Raw genomic sequence first — 15784 nt, forward strand, 5'->3', positions numbered from 1 at the left:
GGGGGTTCCAAGGGACCCAGTGAGAATGGGGAGGTGGAGTGGGGGACCTGAGGGTGAGCTTCCCGGCCTTAACCTAGCCCACTTTCTCTGTTCCTTTTCTCACCTTGGCTGCAGCCCTGGGGCTAAAACTAGAGCCATGGGGACCCAGGTCCCAGACTGCGACCCCCACCCCAAACACACACACACAGACTTCTGGAGCCAGGGAGTGGTTGGTGAAAGGGGGAGGCCAGTTGGAGAACAAACAGGTTGTCAAACGTTGAGTGATTGGAGCCCATGGACCCTACCTGAGGGGCTAGGAGTGGTTGGGGAGGAGGAGGAAGAGGTAAGAAAAGGTAAGGAAAGGGGGAGGGGCGGGGTTTTGTCACCTGTCACCTGCTCTGGCTGAGCCTAGGGCGGGCAAGGGGGGGGACCGGTATAAAGCAGCAGGCGCCTGTGCTCACTCCACCTCACACGCAGCGCCTGCCTGAGTCTGTCCTGCCCCCTCCCCACCCGCGTCACCACCACCATGACACCGGGCGTCCAGGCCCCTTTCTTCCTCTGGTGGCTGCTATTCCTAGTGCTTACAGGTGAGGAGCACAGGTGGGGAGGGGGCTGCCCTGCTCATGGAGTCTTCTCAGCCTTTCTGTGGGTTTTGTTTCCTGGCAGATGGCACCCCAAGAGGCAGAAGTTGCAGGCAGGAGTGGCTCAGTCTGTGCCAGAATAAAGGAGAGAAGCTAAGGACAGGCTGAGGAGAGATGCCCCCTTGCTGAGGAGAGCGGGTGCCCTGGGGTGTGTGTGTGTGTGTGAATGGCCTGAAGAGAAGTCAGGGGTGGGGAGTGAGGGTAGGAGGGGGGTGAGTCAGGAGAGATAAAGCTTTAGGAATAGAGAAATGGACAAGCCAGGAGCAGAGGGGTGTGGGAAGAGAGAGGGAGGCTGCCAGTGGGGAAGGAGGAGGAGGGCCAACCCAGGGGTCCACTCCACAAATCCTCCTGGCATTACTTCTCCAGATGCCAGAGGATGTATTTTCTCCTTGTTCTGATTTGTCCCCCAACCCAACCTTGTAACCTCAACTTCTTACAGCTGCCAGTGCAGTCGCCCATGTCACCTCCGCCCCAGCCACCAGCCCTGCCTCAAGCTCGGCCACCACTCCAGTCCACAGTGTCACCTCGGCCCCAGCCACCAGCCCTGCCTCAAGCTCAGCCGCCACTCCAGCACACCAAGGCACCTCATCCTTGACCACCAGCCCTGCCCCCGGCTCGACCACCACTCCAGTCCACAATGTCACCTCGGCCCCAGCCACCAGCCCTGCCTCAAGCTCGGCCACCACTCCAGCACACCAAGGCACCTCATCCTTGACCACCAGCCCTGCCCCCGGCTCGACCACCACTCCAGTCCGCAATGTCACCTCGGCCCCAGCCACCAGCCCTGCCTCAAGCTCGGCTGCCACTCCAGTCCACAGTGTCACCTCGGCCCCAGCCACCAGCCCTGCCTCAAGCTCGGCTGCCACTCCAGTCCACAGTGTCACCTCGGCCCCAGCCACCAGCCCTGCCTCAAGCTCGGCCGCCACTCCAGTCCACAGTGTCACCTCGGCCCCAGCCACCAGCCCTGCCTCAAGCTCGGCCGCCACTCCAGTCCACAGTGTCACCGCAGCCCCAGCCACCAGCCCTGCCTCAAGCTCGGCCACCACTCCAGCACACCAAGGCACCTCATCCTTGACCACCAGCCCTGCCCCAGGCTCGACCACCACTCCAGTCCACAGTGTCACCTCGGCCCCAGCCACCAGCCCTGCCTCAAGCTCGGCCGCCACTCCAGTCCACAGTGTCACCTCGGCCCCAGCCACCAGCCCTGCCTCAAGCTCGGCCGCCACTCCAGTCCACAGTGTCACCTCGGCCCCAGCCACCAGCCCTGCCTCAAGCTCGGCCGCCACTCCAGTCCGCAATGTCACCTCGGCTCCAGCCACCAGCCCTGCCTCAAGCTCGGCCACCACTCCAGTCCACAGTGTCACCGCGGCCCCAGCCACCAGCCCTCCCTCAAGCTCGGCCACCACTCCAGCACACCAAGGCACCTCATCCTTGACCACCAGCCCTGCCCCAGGCTCGACCACCACTCCAGTCCGCAATGTCGCCTCGGCCCCAGCCACCAGCCCTGCCTCAAGCTCGGCCACCACTCCAGTCCACAGTGTCACCTCGGCCCCAGCCACCAGCCCTGCCCCAGGTTCGTCCACCACTCCAGTCCACAGTGTCACCTCGGCCCCAGCCACCAGCCCTCCCTCAAGCTCGGCCACCACTCCAGCACACCAAGGCACCTCATCCTTGACCACCAGCCCTGCCCCAGGCTCGACCGCCACTCCAGTCCACAGTGTCACCTCGGCCCCAGCCACCAGCCCTGCCTCAAGCTCGGCCGCCACTCCAGTCCACAGTGTCACCGCGGCCCCAGCCACCAGCCCTGCCTCAAGCTCGGCCGCCACTCCAGTCCACAGTGTCACCGCGGCCCCAGCCACCAGCCCTCCCTCAAGCTCGGCCACCACTCCAGCACACCAAGGCACCTCATCCTTGACCACCAGCCCTGCCCCAGGCTCGACCACCACTCCAGTCCACAGTGTCACCTCGGCCCCAGCCACCAGCCCTGCCCCAGGTTCGACCACCACTCCAGTCCACAGTGTCACCTCGGCCCCAGCCACCAGCCCTGCCCCCGGCTCGACCACCACTCCAGTCCACAGTGTCACCGCGGCCCCAGCCACCAGCCCTCCCTCAAGCTCGGCCACCACTCCAGCACACCAAGGCACCTCATCCTTGACCACCAGCCCTGCCCCAGGCTCGACCACCACTCCAGTCCGCAATGTCACCTCGGCCCCAGACACCACCCCTGCCTCAAGCTCGGCTGCTGCTCCAACACACAAGGGCACCTCTGCCAAGGCTACCACAACCCTAGTCAGCAAGGGCACTCCACCCTCAGTTCCCAGCCACCACTCTGATACTCCCACCACCTCTGCAAGCTATAGTACCAGGACTGTTGCCAGTAGCACTAACCATAGCATAGTACCTCCCACATCCTCCAATCATAAGACCTCTCCTCCTAGGATTTCCTTCTTCATCCTGTCTTTTTACATTTCGAACCTCCAGTTTAACTCTTCCCTGGAAGATCCCAGCACCAGCTACTACCGGGAGCTGCAGAGAAACATTTCTGAATTGGTAAGTATCTGCCTTTCCTCCACCATGCTCCCCTGAAGCAGACTTCAGAGCTGCTCGAACCCTTGCATCAAGCCTTAGTTCTCTCCCTCTCACTCTAGCTTTTGCAGATTTATACACAAGAGGATTTTGTGGGCCTTTCTGCTATCCAGTTCAGGTACAGTCCCGGGTGTGGACTCTGTGGAGGGTGGGTGGATGTTGTCATGACTGTGGAGAGGGACTGGTGCATTGGTGGTTGGGGGGGAAGTGCTGACCCAGAAGCTGGGACCCGTGCCTGAATTGCCCATTTCCCTGTGACTAGCCCAGGATCTGTGGTGGTAGAATCAATTCTGGCATTCCAAGAGGGTACCACCGATGCCCAGAGTGTGAGGACACAGTTTGCTGAGAAGCAAGCAGCAGAAGCAGCCAGATATAACCTGTCCATCTCAAGCGTTAGTGGTGAGCCCATCTCCCCAGCTGCAGGCCAGCAACGCACCACCAGGTCCCCTCTTTCCAGCATCTGGGTTCCTGCTCTTCCCCTTGGTGCTAGGAGGGGGAGGGTCGCCTCCTCTGGGAGACTGCCGTGACCACTGCTTTTCCTTTTAGTGAATGCTGGGTCATTTCCTTCCTCTGCCCAGCCTGGGTCTGGGGTACCTGGCTGGGGTATCGCCCTGCTGGTGCTGGTCTGTGTTCTGGTCGCCCTGGCCATCGTCTATTTCATTGCCCTGGTAAGTGCTCAGTCTCCAGCCTTGACCAGAGTTCCCCTCCTAGAAGGAACTCCACGGCCCCCCATAAACTGCTGTCTCCTCAGGCCGTGTGTCAGTGCCGCCGAAAGAACTATGGGCAGCTGGACATCTTTCCAACCCGCGACGCTTACCATCCTATGAGCGAGTACCCCACCTACCACACCCATGGGCGCTATGTGCCCCCTGGCAGTACCAGACGTAGCCCCTATGAGGAGGTGAAGATGGGCCCCACAGGCAGAGGGAGGCAGAGGCTTTGGCTGGGCAGGGGTTCTGAAACGGTACTTGGAAAGCCCAGAGAACTTAGAAGAGGTGAGAGGTGGCATGAAGTAAGCAGTGGAGGGCCTGGCAAGGATGGGGGTGGAGGTCAGAGGAGTTCTGGGGGAAAGACCTGGGGAGCAGACCACAGAAGAAAGGGCACCTCAAGAGGGAGTGTCCCTACTACCAGCATTTCCAAAACAGCAGTCCCTGCTCCGCTGACCTGGCGCCATGGCGGCTCGCTGGGATGCCCAGAGGTGAAATGGGTGGGGCACGGTGCCCAGGGGAGCCCTCACGCAGGACTCACAAGGAATGAGCACCTGTGCCCCCACTAGAGTTCTAAGAATGGAGGGTAGATTGACAGGCTGGCAGGAGGGGGGTCTCTGATGTGGAGGAAGAAGTCCCACCAAACCAGGTGAGTCCGGGTGCTGGTGGGGTTCTAGGAGTCTCCAGGAAGCAAGGACCCCTCCTCCCTCTTTCCTCTCCAGCTCTTTCTCTCTAGGACCTAGTCAATAATTACTTGGGCCACCTGGGGCTGGAACGCCACTCCAGGTGGGGGAGGGAGGAGTTTCCTTTAACTGACCCTGTTTTTCCTGCGCCTGGGGACTTCCTTCTCCCAGTTTTACGCGGGTGCACATGCACCTCCTTGGGCTGGGGGAGCAGAGAATGGAGGGAGAAAGGTGCAGGAGGGGAGGGCAAGGGGGCTGATTAGAGCTAAGGGGAGGGAGTGAAGGGGAGCCGAGGGAGGAGGAGCGGCCCCTGTTTACAGTCACCTGGCTGCTGGTGGTGCCCAGCAGGTGCTCTCTCCGAATTAACCCTTTGAGAGCTAGTCAGCCTCCTGGACCTGTTACCACAGCCTGGGGTACCTTCCAGGGGCCCTGGGGAGGTAGCTTCTCCCAGGAAAGCTTCTGCCCCTCACCCTGGATCCCGTTTCTTCCCACCTAGGTTTCTGCAGGCAACGGTGGCAGCAGCCTCTCTTACACGAACACAGCAGCCACTTCTGCCAACTTGTAGGGGCACATTGCCTACTAAGCGTCTGTCCAGCCAGTGCCAGTTGCCTCCCTCAGGTTCTTCACTACCAGAACCAACCCCCCTGCCCCGCCCCCACCTCCACACCCCCCACCCCCCTGTTCCCCCGGACCTTGAGCTGGTGAACTAGAAGTTCCGGTGGGCTGACACAGCCTCCCTCCCAGGTCCCACCAAGTCCCCTAACTCATCTTAGCTCTGGTGAAGCCCATCAGAGCCCCTGCAGACACGCCTGGGGCAGTGGCTCCCAGGAAGACTGTTCCAGGGAAAGCCCCGAGATGTGAGTGGGAGCCTGAACATGGCTGAATAAAACGTGGGCCTCCTCTGCCCTGACCACCACCTTCTGATCCTTCATCTGTGACTTGTAGATAGGAGGGGCAGTCAGAATGTGTGTGTGAGGGGGTCTGGAAGGGGCCTTTGGGGGAGGAGACAGGGAGGAAAGAGGGCGAGAAGGAGCAGAGTTCATTTGAGGAGCAGGAGGCGTGGAGGGATGACACAGGGGCGCAGGAGTGGCTGGCGGAAGAACTAGAGTCACCTCTCCCCCATCGCTGGCTGCACAGGAGGAAGGAGGAAACGAAACCCAGGCGGGCTCTGGCAGCCCGCTGGCATGACTCGGCTCCACCTACATGCCCGCCCGTGGCTCTCCCATCTCCTCCGGCCTGGGTTTCATTCTGGCTGGGGGCTGGCAGCTGAGGCCCGCGCCCTCCTCTCCCCTTGGCACGGTGCCCCAGGCGGCTCTATTCTTAGCTGCTCGGGTGTGAGGCAAGTCCTCAGGCAGCGATAAGAGCCGCAGAGTCAACAGGGCTGAGATAAGTGCCCGTGTCAGATCCGGGAACTGGCGCCAGGCCCGGCCCCCTCCCTGGCCCCTGGCGGCCCCCTAGGCCCGCTGGCTCTGGGGTCTGCTTCCCCACACCCTGGAATGGGGAAGTAGTTCTGGTTCCCTGACCTCTTTGGGCCCAGGCATGGTGCCCGCCCCCTCAACCACATTCCCTTGGGACCTGGGCACCGCCACCAGGTAGCCGGTGGAGGGGTTGAAGCCAGCAGCCACCAGAGCGATGCGTCCCCTGGCGGCCATGGTCAGCTCCGGCCTGTGCTGGGTACAAATGTGGCAGGAGGCGCAAATGTGACTTCTTCCCTCAGGCGCCAGATCCACCGGGCACCCCTGTTCTGAGCAATAGCAGAGCACCCTGGATCCCTCCTACCTGCCATGTCCAGCACAGAAACTAAGAGAAATGGTCAGGCTCAGGGAAGGCAGAGATGTGCCTGCCATCACAGTTTATTGTTTATAAACCATGAAAATAACAGTTGTTGTTTGGCACAGGCCTAGCAGTGCCCACCGCAGGGGGGCAACAGCAGGCACCAGAGGCCTTGCCTGGCCCAACCCAACGGGGACACCCAACCTCAGCTGGGACCCCAAGGGAGACTTGGCACGTTGGCATGGGTGCATGGATGTGGGGCAGGTAAAGCATGCAAAAGGGAGAAGGGGACATAAGAGGCATGCGGCTGAGGGGTTTGGGGACCCAAATAAATAAAGCAGGATGATAGGGTCCCCTTCCCCTCACCAGGGAGTGCCTGGGCAGTGTCCAGCCAAAAAGGCTGCCCGCTCCAAGGCTGTAGTTCAGCATCAATGGGGCAGGGAGATTGGCAGGGCAGAGAGCAGAGCTGGGGATCATGCCCAGTGTTCCAGGTGCCTTCCCTCCCAATCAGCCTGGGGAGAAGCACAGGACAGGGATGGGGAAGGGGCTCTCTCCATGACTTGGGTAAGATGCCAAGGGCAGAGACTCGGTGTGGGTGGGAGCCTGGATTAACAGGCAATGGCGAGAATGGGGGACATCCAGAGACGTGAGCAGAGGAGAGTCCCTTGGTCAAGAGAAGGCCCTGGGAAGACACAGACATAGGGTAAGGGACAGGACCACATGGTAGGAAGAGTTTGGGGGAGAAGCTGCCGGAGGAATAACCCGGCTCTAGGAGGCTTGAGGGGCCAGGGCCCAGGAGGGGCCTGAAAGAGTCAGTCCAGCTTGGCGAAGCCCCCAATGGTGACCTTCCTCTCAGGCTTAGTGCCCACGGGCTCTTGTAGCTGTACTGCCCCACCCCCGATGAAGCAAAAGGCAGGGCACACAGGCCCCGAGCAGTCCAAGGGGCACTCCAGGAGGCCGCGGAAGGACACAGCATCCAGGAAGGAAACCCGGCCCCGCTCGTAGTCCAGGCAGATGCCCAGGCGGGGCGGCAGGGGCACTGTGCAGCTGGCCGCTGGGCCATCCCTCCCTGTCAGCCCTGCATTGGAGTTGGCCCCAGACCCCAGCAGGATCTTGCCCATGCCGATGGTTAGGAAAGCGAAGGGTGGCGACGCCTCCACTGTGGCATCCTCAGCACCGCTGTCGTGTCCACTGTCCGGGTCATACCTGCAGAAGCGGGCATTGGGCAGGAGGAAGTTGGGGGATGGAGTAAGGGAGTGGGGGGTGGGGTATCAGAGGGCTGAGATGTTGGAAGGATGGAATGTTGAGGAGCAAGTAGTTGAAAGGACTGATGTGGGTATTGAGGAGAAAACATGTTGAAGAGGCAGGGGTTAGAATATAGGGTTGGGAGTTTGGTTTGGTGGGAAAAGGGTACTGAGAGGAAAGCACATTGGCAAGAGAGGCGTTGGGAGGAAAAGTAAAGACAAGGTATTGATAAAGCAGACTGAAGAAATGCGGCCCTTAGCAAGATGGGAAGGTGGTGAGAAAAAATGGTGTTGGAGATATCATGCTGGGAGAGGGTTTTGAGGGTTAGAGAATGTTGGAAGAATGAGGGGTTAGTGACTGAGCAGAGAAAGGATGTTGGGAAGGCGGATGTTGGGAGAGAGATGAGGGGGATGGGTGTCATAGATGAAGGATGTTAGAGGGATGCAGGCTTGGGGAAGATAGGGTTTAGGAGGAATTGGTGTTGGAGAGAAAGCATTTTGAAGAAATGGGGTGTTGGGGATAGAGTGCTGGGGAGAAGGGGTTGAGGGAGAAAAGCATGTGTGGGAGGGTGTTAAATAGAATGTCGGGGATAAGAGGGTATGGAGATAGAAAGTTTAAGGGAAGAATTTTAGGATGCTGAGAAAAGATGTGGGTGAAGGAGGTGTTGGAGAGAAAAGGTTTTATGGAGAAAGGATGCTGGAAACGGGATATTAGGGAAAAAGGACGCAGAGGCTTGGAGAGATGGTGTACTGAGTGACGGATGGAAGGAAGCAGAGATGGCTCCCTCTTCTATCATCTCTTTCCCCACCCACACACTCCGAAAATCAATCCTCAAAGCCCTTACGCTGAGCCCACATTTCCTCTGACCACAAGCCCGCCAGCCTGGCTTCCATGCTCCTACTGCTTCCTCCCAATCTCCTTCCTGCTCCACCCCAGCAAGTCTGTGCTCCCCTCATCCTGTCCCCAGCTCCCCCACCCAGGGCCCCCACCCCCCTTTCCTTCCAGAGAGGCCTGACCTGGGGCTGATCACATCAGGGGCGCCCTGGAAGCTTTCCTGAAGCTTGCTCTCCAGCCCGACGCCCACCTTGACCAAGTAGGAGGCTGGGTCCACCGCGCAGGCCCAGTAGCTGCGGCCCTGGGTCACAGCCACATCGCCCAGGACCACATCCACGCTCAGGTGGCAGCCAGTCAGCAGCCGTTCAGCAGCCAGCAGCAGGGGCAGCCCTGGAACACTCCGCACTGCTCGCTGGTCCTTGCTGATGGCCAGCCGCTCTCGGCTTGTGCCCCAGCGGCCATCGAGGAAGAAGTGCAGGACTGGAGTGGGGGAAGGTTGAGACAGAAGGAAGGACTTCAGGGACAAACACTGGCACTGGGGACTGTGAGATGTTAGCACAAGACGCTGGGAGATTTCAGAACATGGAACAAGTTGCCAAGGAATGGGCAGGGGGCTCTGAGGAACAGGGCCTGGAGAACTGGAATGGGGGCATAAGGAAAACAGACGGGGCATCCCAAATGGGCATGGGACCCCAGGAGAAACTTCAGTGATGATTAGTGGGCACAGAAACCAGTCTCCCAGGCCCACTGGACTCACAGTGCTTCCTCCAACCCTTTTCCCATGCTGGCCCCATGGACAGTCCCTGCTGTTCTGTTCCACCTGGTGACATTCCCACCACCATCTACCCACACCTTCCAGCCTACACTCTGGTGCTCACACCTGGTCCTTACACCCAACCCCTACCTCTTTTGCCCCCTACTTGGGTGGTGATGCTCCTCTGTTATGCTTACATCCCAGATCCACACTATTTTTTGGAGAGTCACTTTACTGACATTTATTGAGCCCTTACTAGGAGCCAGAAACTCTGTTATAACGTTACATGTATCATCTCAATTCTCACAGCAACCCTACGAGGTAAGGATTGTTATTATCCCTACAGAAGAGGAACTTGAAGTTCAGAGAGGGCAAATAACTTGCCCAAAGCCACACAGTTGGCAAGAGGCAGAGCTACGATTTGAACCCAGGCAGTCTAGCCCCAGAGCTAGTGAGCGTGACCCACTGTGTTATACTGTCTCTCCAGCGCCCGCCCAGCACCAGCTGTTAGTGACTGTCCCAGCATGCCCTGTGCCCTTCGCATGCCACACGTGCCCACCCATCTGCCCGCTCACCAGGTGCCGGGGGCGTGTGCAGGTGCACATCTTCACTGTACTCGCCATAGCCGGCCTTGTTGCAGCCACGGACACGCAGCACGTACACAGAGCCTGTGTCAGGGTTCTCGAGCAGGGCGCTGGTGCCCCTCACCTCCTCCCGCCGCTGCCAGCGGGTGGGACCCGGCTGGGCAGGCACATCCGTGCGCCGGAACTCAATGGTGTAGTGCCAGGCAGGTGGTGAGTGGGGGGGCAGCCGCCAGCATAGGAAGATCTGGTCGTAGGCAAAGGTGCGCTGGGTGTCAATGACGGGAGCCTCAGGCACTGTTGGAAGAGATAGCGGGAATCAGTCAGGGCCTGGCCGCTGGCCTGGCATGGGGGGCAGGCAGGAGAAGGGAAAGCAGCGGGAGCCGGGGGGGTGAGTGCGGGTGAGAGGGAACTGGAAAAAGACCCGTCTGGGCCCCGGGCAGGGATGGGCAGGGCAGAGCTCAGGGAGAAGGAGAGAGGCAGGAGTGCACTGGGCAGGGAGGTGGGAGGCCTGGGTGCTAGTCCTGGTCTGCCATTCTCTCACTCTGGCCTTGGGTCAGTCACTTCCCCTTTCTGGGCCTCAGTTTCCTCCTCTGTCAAATGAAGGTATCAGACCAGATGGGGACCCTTCTTTCTCTGACCCTTTTTATTCTATGGATAAAGAGTAGCCCCAGGGAAAGGCAGGCAAAGGCCACTGGAACCCAGGCAAGAGGGCACTGAACAGGAAGGAGGAGACAGAGTGGGAGGGAGCTAGATGCGAGAGTCAGCAAGACAGAAAATGGGGGCAAGAGACTGCAAGCGAAAGCTTGACGGCAGGGGTTGAAGGGCAAGGGGAAGAGAAAGAAAGTCCAGAGGGCAAGGGTCACAAGGACAAAAGGTCAGAGGGGCAAGGATTAGGCAAGTGCCTAAGGAAGGCAGAAGAGAGACAGAGGGCACTGGCCGGGGGGAGCACTGAGGGTCGGGTTAGGGCAAGACAGAGAAGGAAGCAATGAGTGGGTGGCCGAGCTGCATGGGAGCAGAGGGGTGGGGTGGGGCAGGGGGCCCGGCGAGGGGCAGGGCCCCCGGGGCAGGGCCGCTGACTTGCCTGGGGTGCTCCGGAGCAGAGTCCGCGGTGGCCACGGCCTACAAACAAAGAGAGGGAGAAGCAGCGCTGAGCGCGATGGGATGGTGTGGCCGGGTGGGCTAGGTGGCAGGGGCGGCTGGCCAGGCCAGGCAGGAGGCCAGGGAGGTCCCTGGTGGGCACTGCCCCCCGGGCCCGCTGCTGGGGAAGGAGGGAGGAAGGCTCTAATTGGGCATGGGGCCTGGCCGTCTCCTTACCTCGCAGGAAGTTAAGCTCTGTCAGCAGCTTCATCTCACGCCCCACGTCCAGCTGGCAATGGCGGAAGGAGGAGCTGGCAGCTGGCCGGAACATCTGGAGGGCCTCCGTAGCTCGGGCAATCCTGGGATGGGGGGCAGGCAAGGGTCAGGCACTGCCATGGGCAGCCACCTTCCCCCTGATTCTGCCTTGCCTGCCTCTAGAGCCTTGGCATCTGCTTTGGGTCTCTTCCCTGTCCTTCGGGCAAGCTGGGTATCAGTCTGGCCTGGTGAAAATCCTCAGGGCCCAGCTCTCCATCAGGCAGTACTCTAGACACGATCCTAGACCTTAGCTACACCTATGATGCCCCTGGCCCCCAAGAGCCCGTGCCCCTACGCCATGCCCCTGAGTACCTGTTGTGCAGCTGCTTGGCTGCTTGCACAAAGCAAGGCTGGTCTGTTTCCTTAAGAACCTCCTGGGCATAGCCCACCAGACCCGAGCCATCCAGCAGGCTCCTGTGCTCCTGGATCTGGGCGCTGAGACGGGCCAGCCGCTCCTGCTGGCATTCCTCAATGGCCTGAAGCAGCGATGCCCGCTTCTCCTCCAGCACAGCCCCCAGCCCCCGCACCAGCTGGGACACCTCCTCCTTGGCCTGCTGACCACTCACCTGCCCAGAGAACAACACTTACTATCTTCTTCTTGAAGATAGCACTTGTGCCAGCCTCCTGGGGCACCACACCATGGCTAGGATCACAAAGGATCTGGGGAATCCTACCCACCTGTTCCAATAGGGCCAGGCTCATGGCTCCGAAGGCACCTGTACACCCAGATGGTTCAACTCCTGACCATTTGTGCTAACCTTCCTGGATGCCCACCTCATAATCCTGACCCCTTAAGGACTCCTCCAAATAAAAGAGGCCATGACTGCACTAATGCTCACCAGCATCTACACCATCCTTATTGCCCATCCCCATGTCAGGTGATTCAAGCAACCTGGCAGAAGGAGTCAGAGCCATCACTTCACCCTAGCCCCAGGAACGTGTGCTGTCCTCAGCAGGCAGCTGAGCCTGAGGGCATCTGAGCTATGTCCCTGGGGCTTTTCAAGCTCTCCCTGTCCTGGGCATAGCCACAGTGTCTCCATTGTAGCCCCAGGTACAGCCTGGCCTGGGGCACTTATGTTCCTGCCAACCTGGTTGAACCAGAACCTCGACGCATCCATGGACCCCACATGGGCTTCCTGAGCTGGCAACCAGGTGATTGGGCCATGCCCATCCACACCCCCTTCCCGCTTTCACTCCCAGGCAGGGCCCACGGCCCACCTCCATGCCCTCCCTCACCTCAGTGTGCCTGACAGTCTCCTCCAGCTCACAGATCTGGGTCTGTACTGTGTCCTGGTTTCCCAGGATGTATGTCAGGCTCTTTGTCAGCTTGTCCTGAGGGGAAGAAAGAGGTGGGCATCACGCCCGGCTCGGCAGAAGCCAGCAGTCAAGAGGAGGTGTGAGAGGGTTTGAGTGTGAGTTAGCACTGGGCTTGAGTGAGGCAGGGTCCTCACCTTGAGGGCCTGGTAGGCACTGAGCACTGGTGTGATCTTGTGCCCGCTGTGGGTGCGCCGGACTCGGCAGAGTTGGCATACCAGCCGTTGGCACGTCTTGCAGTAGTGGGTCACCTCTTCCTTGTGGTCTGGGCACATCAGGCCCTAGGGACACAAACAGCAATGACATAGTCAGCTAATGTGGTGTGTGAAGGTGCTGACCCACCACTGGAGCAGTTTGGTGCTCTCCCTCCACTGGCTGGATGGGGGAGGAGGGGAGTTCAGCTGGTGGACACAGTGCCACCTGGTGGTACACAATGGCATCAAAGAGAGCCTTGCCTGCACTCCCCAGGCATCCCTCCTCCCTTTACCTCAAGATGTGTGGTAATAACAATAACAATGATGATAATTAACCTTAGCCTTGTGGCTAATAAGTAACCTTGTCCATCTTGTTTCCTGCCATATCCCCAACACCTAGAATAGCATCAGGCACGTAGGTGCTCGATGGTTGTTCAATTCAGTGCACGAATGCATACAGACTTTTTCAGTATACATGTAACTTTCACAAATATTATCTCATGTGATCCTCTCAACAACCCTGTGGGTATGGATCTTCCAGGGCAGATATTATCCTCAATCAGCAGATGAGATGGAGGCTCAAAGATGCTCAAAGATTTGTCCAGTGCATTTTTTTGTTACACCCCTGCCTACATCCTTTTGTGAGCCCACAGTGCCAGGCAGTCCCACCCATCCAGCACTACTATGCCCCTCCCTTCCCAGGCCCTGCAAGGGCTGGCTCACCTTGGGGCGGAAGGAGAGGGTGGGCAGGGTGGGCTCATGCTGAGCCTTCTGGGTGCCCCAGGGGTGGAAGAGCTTGAAGCACTCGTTGCAGAAGGTGGCACGGCACTCGGTGCAGCCCTTGGTGGCTTCTAGTGGCGGGGGCTTGCACAGCTGGCACAGGATGGCGCCACCCACACTCACACTCTGGCGGTACCTCTCCACCACACGCTCCAGGGTCAGATTCCGGAACAGCCCTGCCAGGCCCCGCTCCCCCAGCTCCACATCGCCCTGGCAGGCTGGACACGGGAACATGATCACCTGGGGGTGCAAAGCACCTCGCTTCCGCCCGGGGTATGTCCCAAAGCCTGTGGATGGGCCGGGAGGTAGAGAGGTGAAAATTAGAGATGCCTGGGGGTGGGGGAAGTCTGTTCAATTAAAAATTAATTTTTATTGTGCCAGAGCTCTTCTCTCATTAGAGCCTGGATGAGCAGTATCTCCACCCTCTGAAAGACAGATGCCTCTGACCAGTGATGGACCTCTTCCATCTTCCTGATGGACATCTCAGCATCCCCACCCCCACCTCACAGGCCCCATCCCCACCTGACTTAAGCAGCCGGTCCAAGCGATCTGGTTTGGGGAGAGTTCTTCGGGAGAGGCGAGGACTTCGGGTGGAAGGGGTGGAGGCAGGAGAGGTGGGCTCGGAGCTGGGGTCCCCACCGTGGCCTATATAGCCCTGTTGGCCCAGCACCTCCCGGGCACAGGCCTGGCACACGTTGTGGGTACATGGCAGCACTAGTGGCTGCTTGTACATCTCTTGACACACTGGGCACAACAGTTCCTTCTCCATGTTCTTCATGCTCGTCTGTGGAGGGACCAGGAGGTTGAGTCAGAGCTTGGGCACCTGGGCATATCTCAACCCCTCAGCTGCCCTTAGAGACCCAAGGGGTCTCAAGAAAGGGCAAGACAAGCTACCTAAGGCTTTTCCCCAACACCAGCCTTGGCCTGGTTCACAGACCTTCCCAGCTCTCTGTCTTACCTGTCTCCCCCTGCAGAACTAAAGGCAGGCTTAGGGTTGGAGCTGTGCCTCCCCCAGCCTCAAGCCCCACCTACTTCACTCCCCCTGCCCCAGCCGGGCCTGCAGCCCATCTCACCTGGCCATTGCCCCATCCCCCCATCTCTAGGCAGCCTGCCCCTGGCACTTCTCTCAAGGACACCGCCCATTCTGCAGCTCGGTGCGGACCCCCGTCTCTTTCTCTGCAACCCCCCCTCCGCGTGACTCCTCCCTATAGCCAGGCGCCGCTCGCTCTCCATCCTTCTGCTCACCCCGTCCGTTCTCCTGCCGCGGCTCCGGCCTGCGGCCTCGCCAGCATCCATTCCCCATTCTTCACTTCTCCGTCTGTCTCCTCCTGTCCCCCGATACTAGCCCATTTCCCTTGCTCCCCACCAGCCGGCAGTCCCGCTCCCACCCCCAGCGCAACCTGGCTAGCCGCAACCCTCTTCCCCACCGAGGGGGAAACAAGCGCCCCGCCTACTCTCCCCCTCCCCACCGGAAGTACCCCTCCCTTTTTTGGTGGCGGGGGTCCTCGGGCTATACCCCACCCCCACACCTCACCTTGGTCCCTCTCTTCGCAGCCATCCCGGTCAGGGGCGCAGCTGACACAAAGGAGGGAGGGACAGGGAGGGAGGGGGAAGGAAGTGGTGGGGGGAAGCAGGGTTGGCACCGCCCCTGGGAGAGCCGGGCACGGGTTGCCATGACAACCGGAGGCTCGGAGGCAGCCCTGAGTGGGGGTGCGGTGGGGTGGGGTCTCATGGAGCGGTCCAAATTGGGAACCGCACCCTGGGGTGGCTCCTTCATCGCCTCTCACCTGTCCTCAGTTTTCTTGGAAATTTTCCAAGCTCACACACGCCCCCTCCTCATAGCATAGCCCCGTTGCCCTGTAGCCCCAGCCCTGGTGCTCTGCTGGCGGCTACCCCAGCCCACCCGCTGCGTCCGGGCAGCTCCTGTTCCTCACACCCCAGCAGATGGACGCCTTCAAGGCACTCACCTCCGGGCTGCCCCCGGGATTACCCTCTCATATCTGCATCCCTACCCTCCCAGTCCTTTCTGCCATCACCAGCCCCCTGTCTACAATCCCAGCATCTTGCCTGATCCCCACCTGTTCAAGGTCTGGGCCTGGCCCGGACCCCTATACTCCCGCTCCCGTTCCCCTCGACCCCACCTTAACTCACACTGATGCGGACCAGTGCATCCATGATGGAAGTGAAGGTCTGCATATCCTCACCCTCAGCCATGGCCCTACCATGCCCGCCCGCCCCCGGGTGCCCAATCCCGGCTGCGGCTGCGAACCCGCGGCTTATTGCAGGAGCCCAGTGGGGGGGTGGGGGGGGGGGTGGGG

General features: G+C 60.0%; 2 protein-coding genes across 6 annotated transcripts; one reads left to right on the forward strand and one right to left on the reverse strand.

Moving 5' to 3' along the window:
• The first annotated feature begins 470 nt into the window (after positions 1-470).
• Positions 471-5529, forward strand: MUC1 (mucin 1, cell surface associated). 2 transcript variants are annotated; one of them, XM_087442054.1, is made up of 7 exons: positions 471-566; positions 1060-3170; positions 3269-3324; positions 3469-3605; positions 3753-3874; positions 3958-4107; positions 5093-5529. In XM_087442054.1, the coding sequence occupies exons 1-7, from the start codon at positions 506-508 to the stop codon at positions 5159-5161; spliced, it is 2706 nt and encodes a 901-aa protein (XP_087298180.1). In that variant the 5' UTR covers positions 471-505; the 3' UTR covers positions 5162-5529. The 2 variants fall into 2 exon arrangements, with proteins under 2 accessions (XP_087298180.1, XP_087298190.1); XM_087442064.1 differs by lacking the exon at positions 3469-3605.
• Positions 5530-6416: 887 nt separating this feature from the next.
• TRIM46 (tripartite motif containing 46) lies at positions 6417-15682 on the reverse strand. Of its 4 annotated transcripts, none has more exons than XM_004436144.3 (10): positions 15618-15682; positions 13989-14250; positions 13410-13753; positions 12630-12773; positions 12415-12510; positions 11491-11744; positions 11101-11222; positions 9778-10080; positions 8631-8928; positions 6417-7575 (listed from the first exon to the last, which is right to left on the reverse strand). In XM_004436144.3, exons 1-10 carry the CDS (start codon positions 15678-15680, stop codon positions 7182-7184), a joined length of 2280 nt encoding a protein of 759 aa, XP_004436201.1. In that variant the 5' UTR covers positions 15681-15682; the 3' UTR covers positions 6417-7181. The 4 variants fall into 4 exon arrangements, with proteins under 4 accessions (XP_004436201.1, XP_014647424.1, XP_087298200.1 ...); XM_014791938.2 differs by lacking the exon at positions 15618-15682 and adding an exon at positions 15001-15243; XM_087442074.1 differs by lacking the exon at positions 15618-15682 and adding an exon at positions 14712-14830.
• Positions 15683-15784: the final 102 nt, after the last annotated feature.

Source organism: Ceratotherium simum, chromosome 2 (assembly GCF_057802395.1).
Source record: "Ceratotherium simum simum isolate JZ-2026a chromosome 2, ASM5780239v1, whole genome shotgun sequence".
Taxonomy (NCBI): domain Eukaryota; kingdom Metazoa; phylum Chordata; class Mammalia; order Perissodactyla; family Rhinocerotidae; genus Ceratotherium; species Ceratotherium simum.

Bases quoted from the DNA above. Each gene is read 5' to 3' on its own strand.
- MUC1 (XM_087442054.1), top strand. From the start codon at position 506: ATGACACCGGGCGTCCAGGCCCCTTTCTTCCTCTGGTGGCTGCTATTC. The intron at 567-1,059 runs GTGAGGAGCACA...AACTTCTTACAG, and splicing joins GCTATTCCTAGTGCTTACAG to CTGCCAGTGCAGTCGCCCAT. The intron at 3,606-3,752 runs GTGAGCCCATCT...TTTTCCTTTTAG, and splicing joins GTCCATCTCAAGCGTTAGTG to TGAATGCTGGGTCATTTCCT.
- TRIM46 (XM_014791938.2), bottom strand. From the start codon at position 15,243: ATGAAGGAGCCACCCCAGGGTGCGGTTCCCAATTTGGACCGCTCCATG. The intron at 11,223-11,490 runs GTACTCAGGGGC...CCCCCATCCCAG, and splicing joins GCCAAGCAGCTGCACAACAG to GATTGCCCGAGCTACGGAGG. The intron at 10,081-11,100 runs GTAAGGAGACGG...CTCTTCCAACAG, and splicing joins AGAGCTTAACTTCCTGCGAG to TGCCTGAGGCTCCCGTCATT.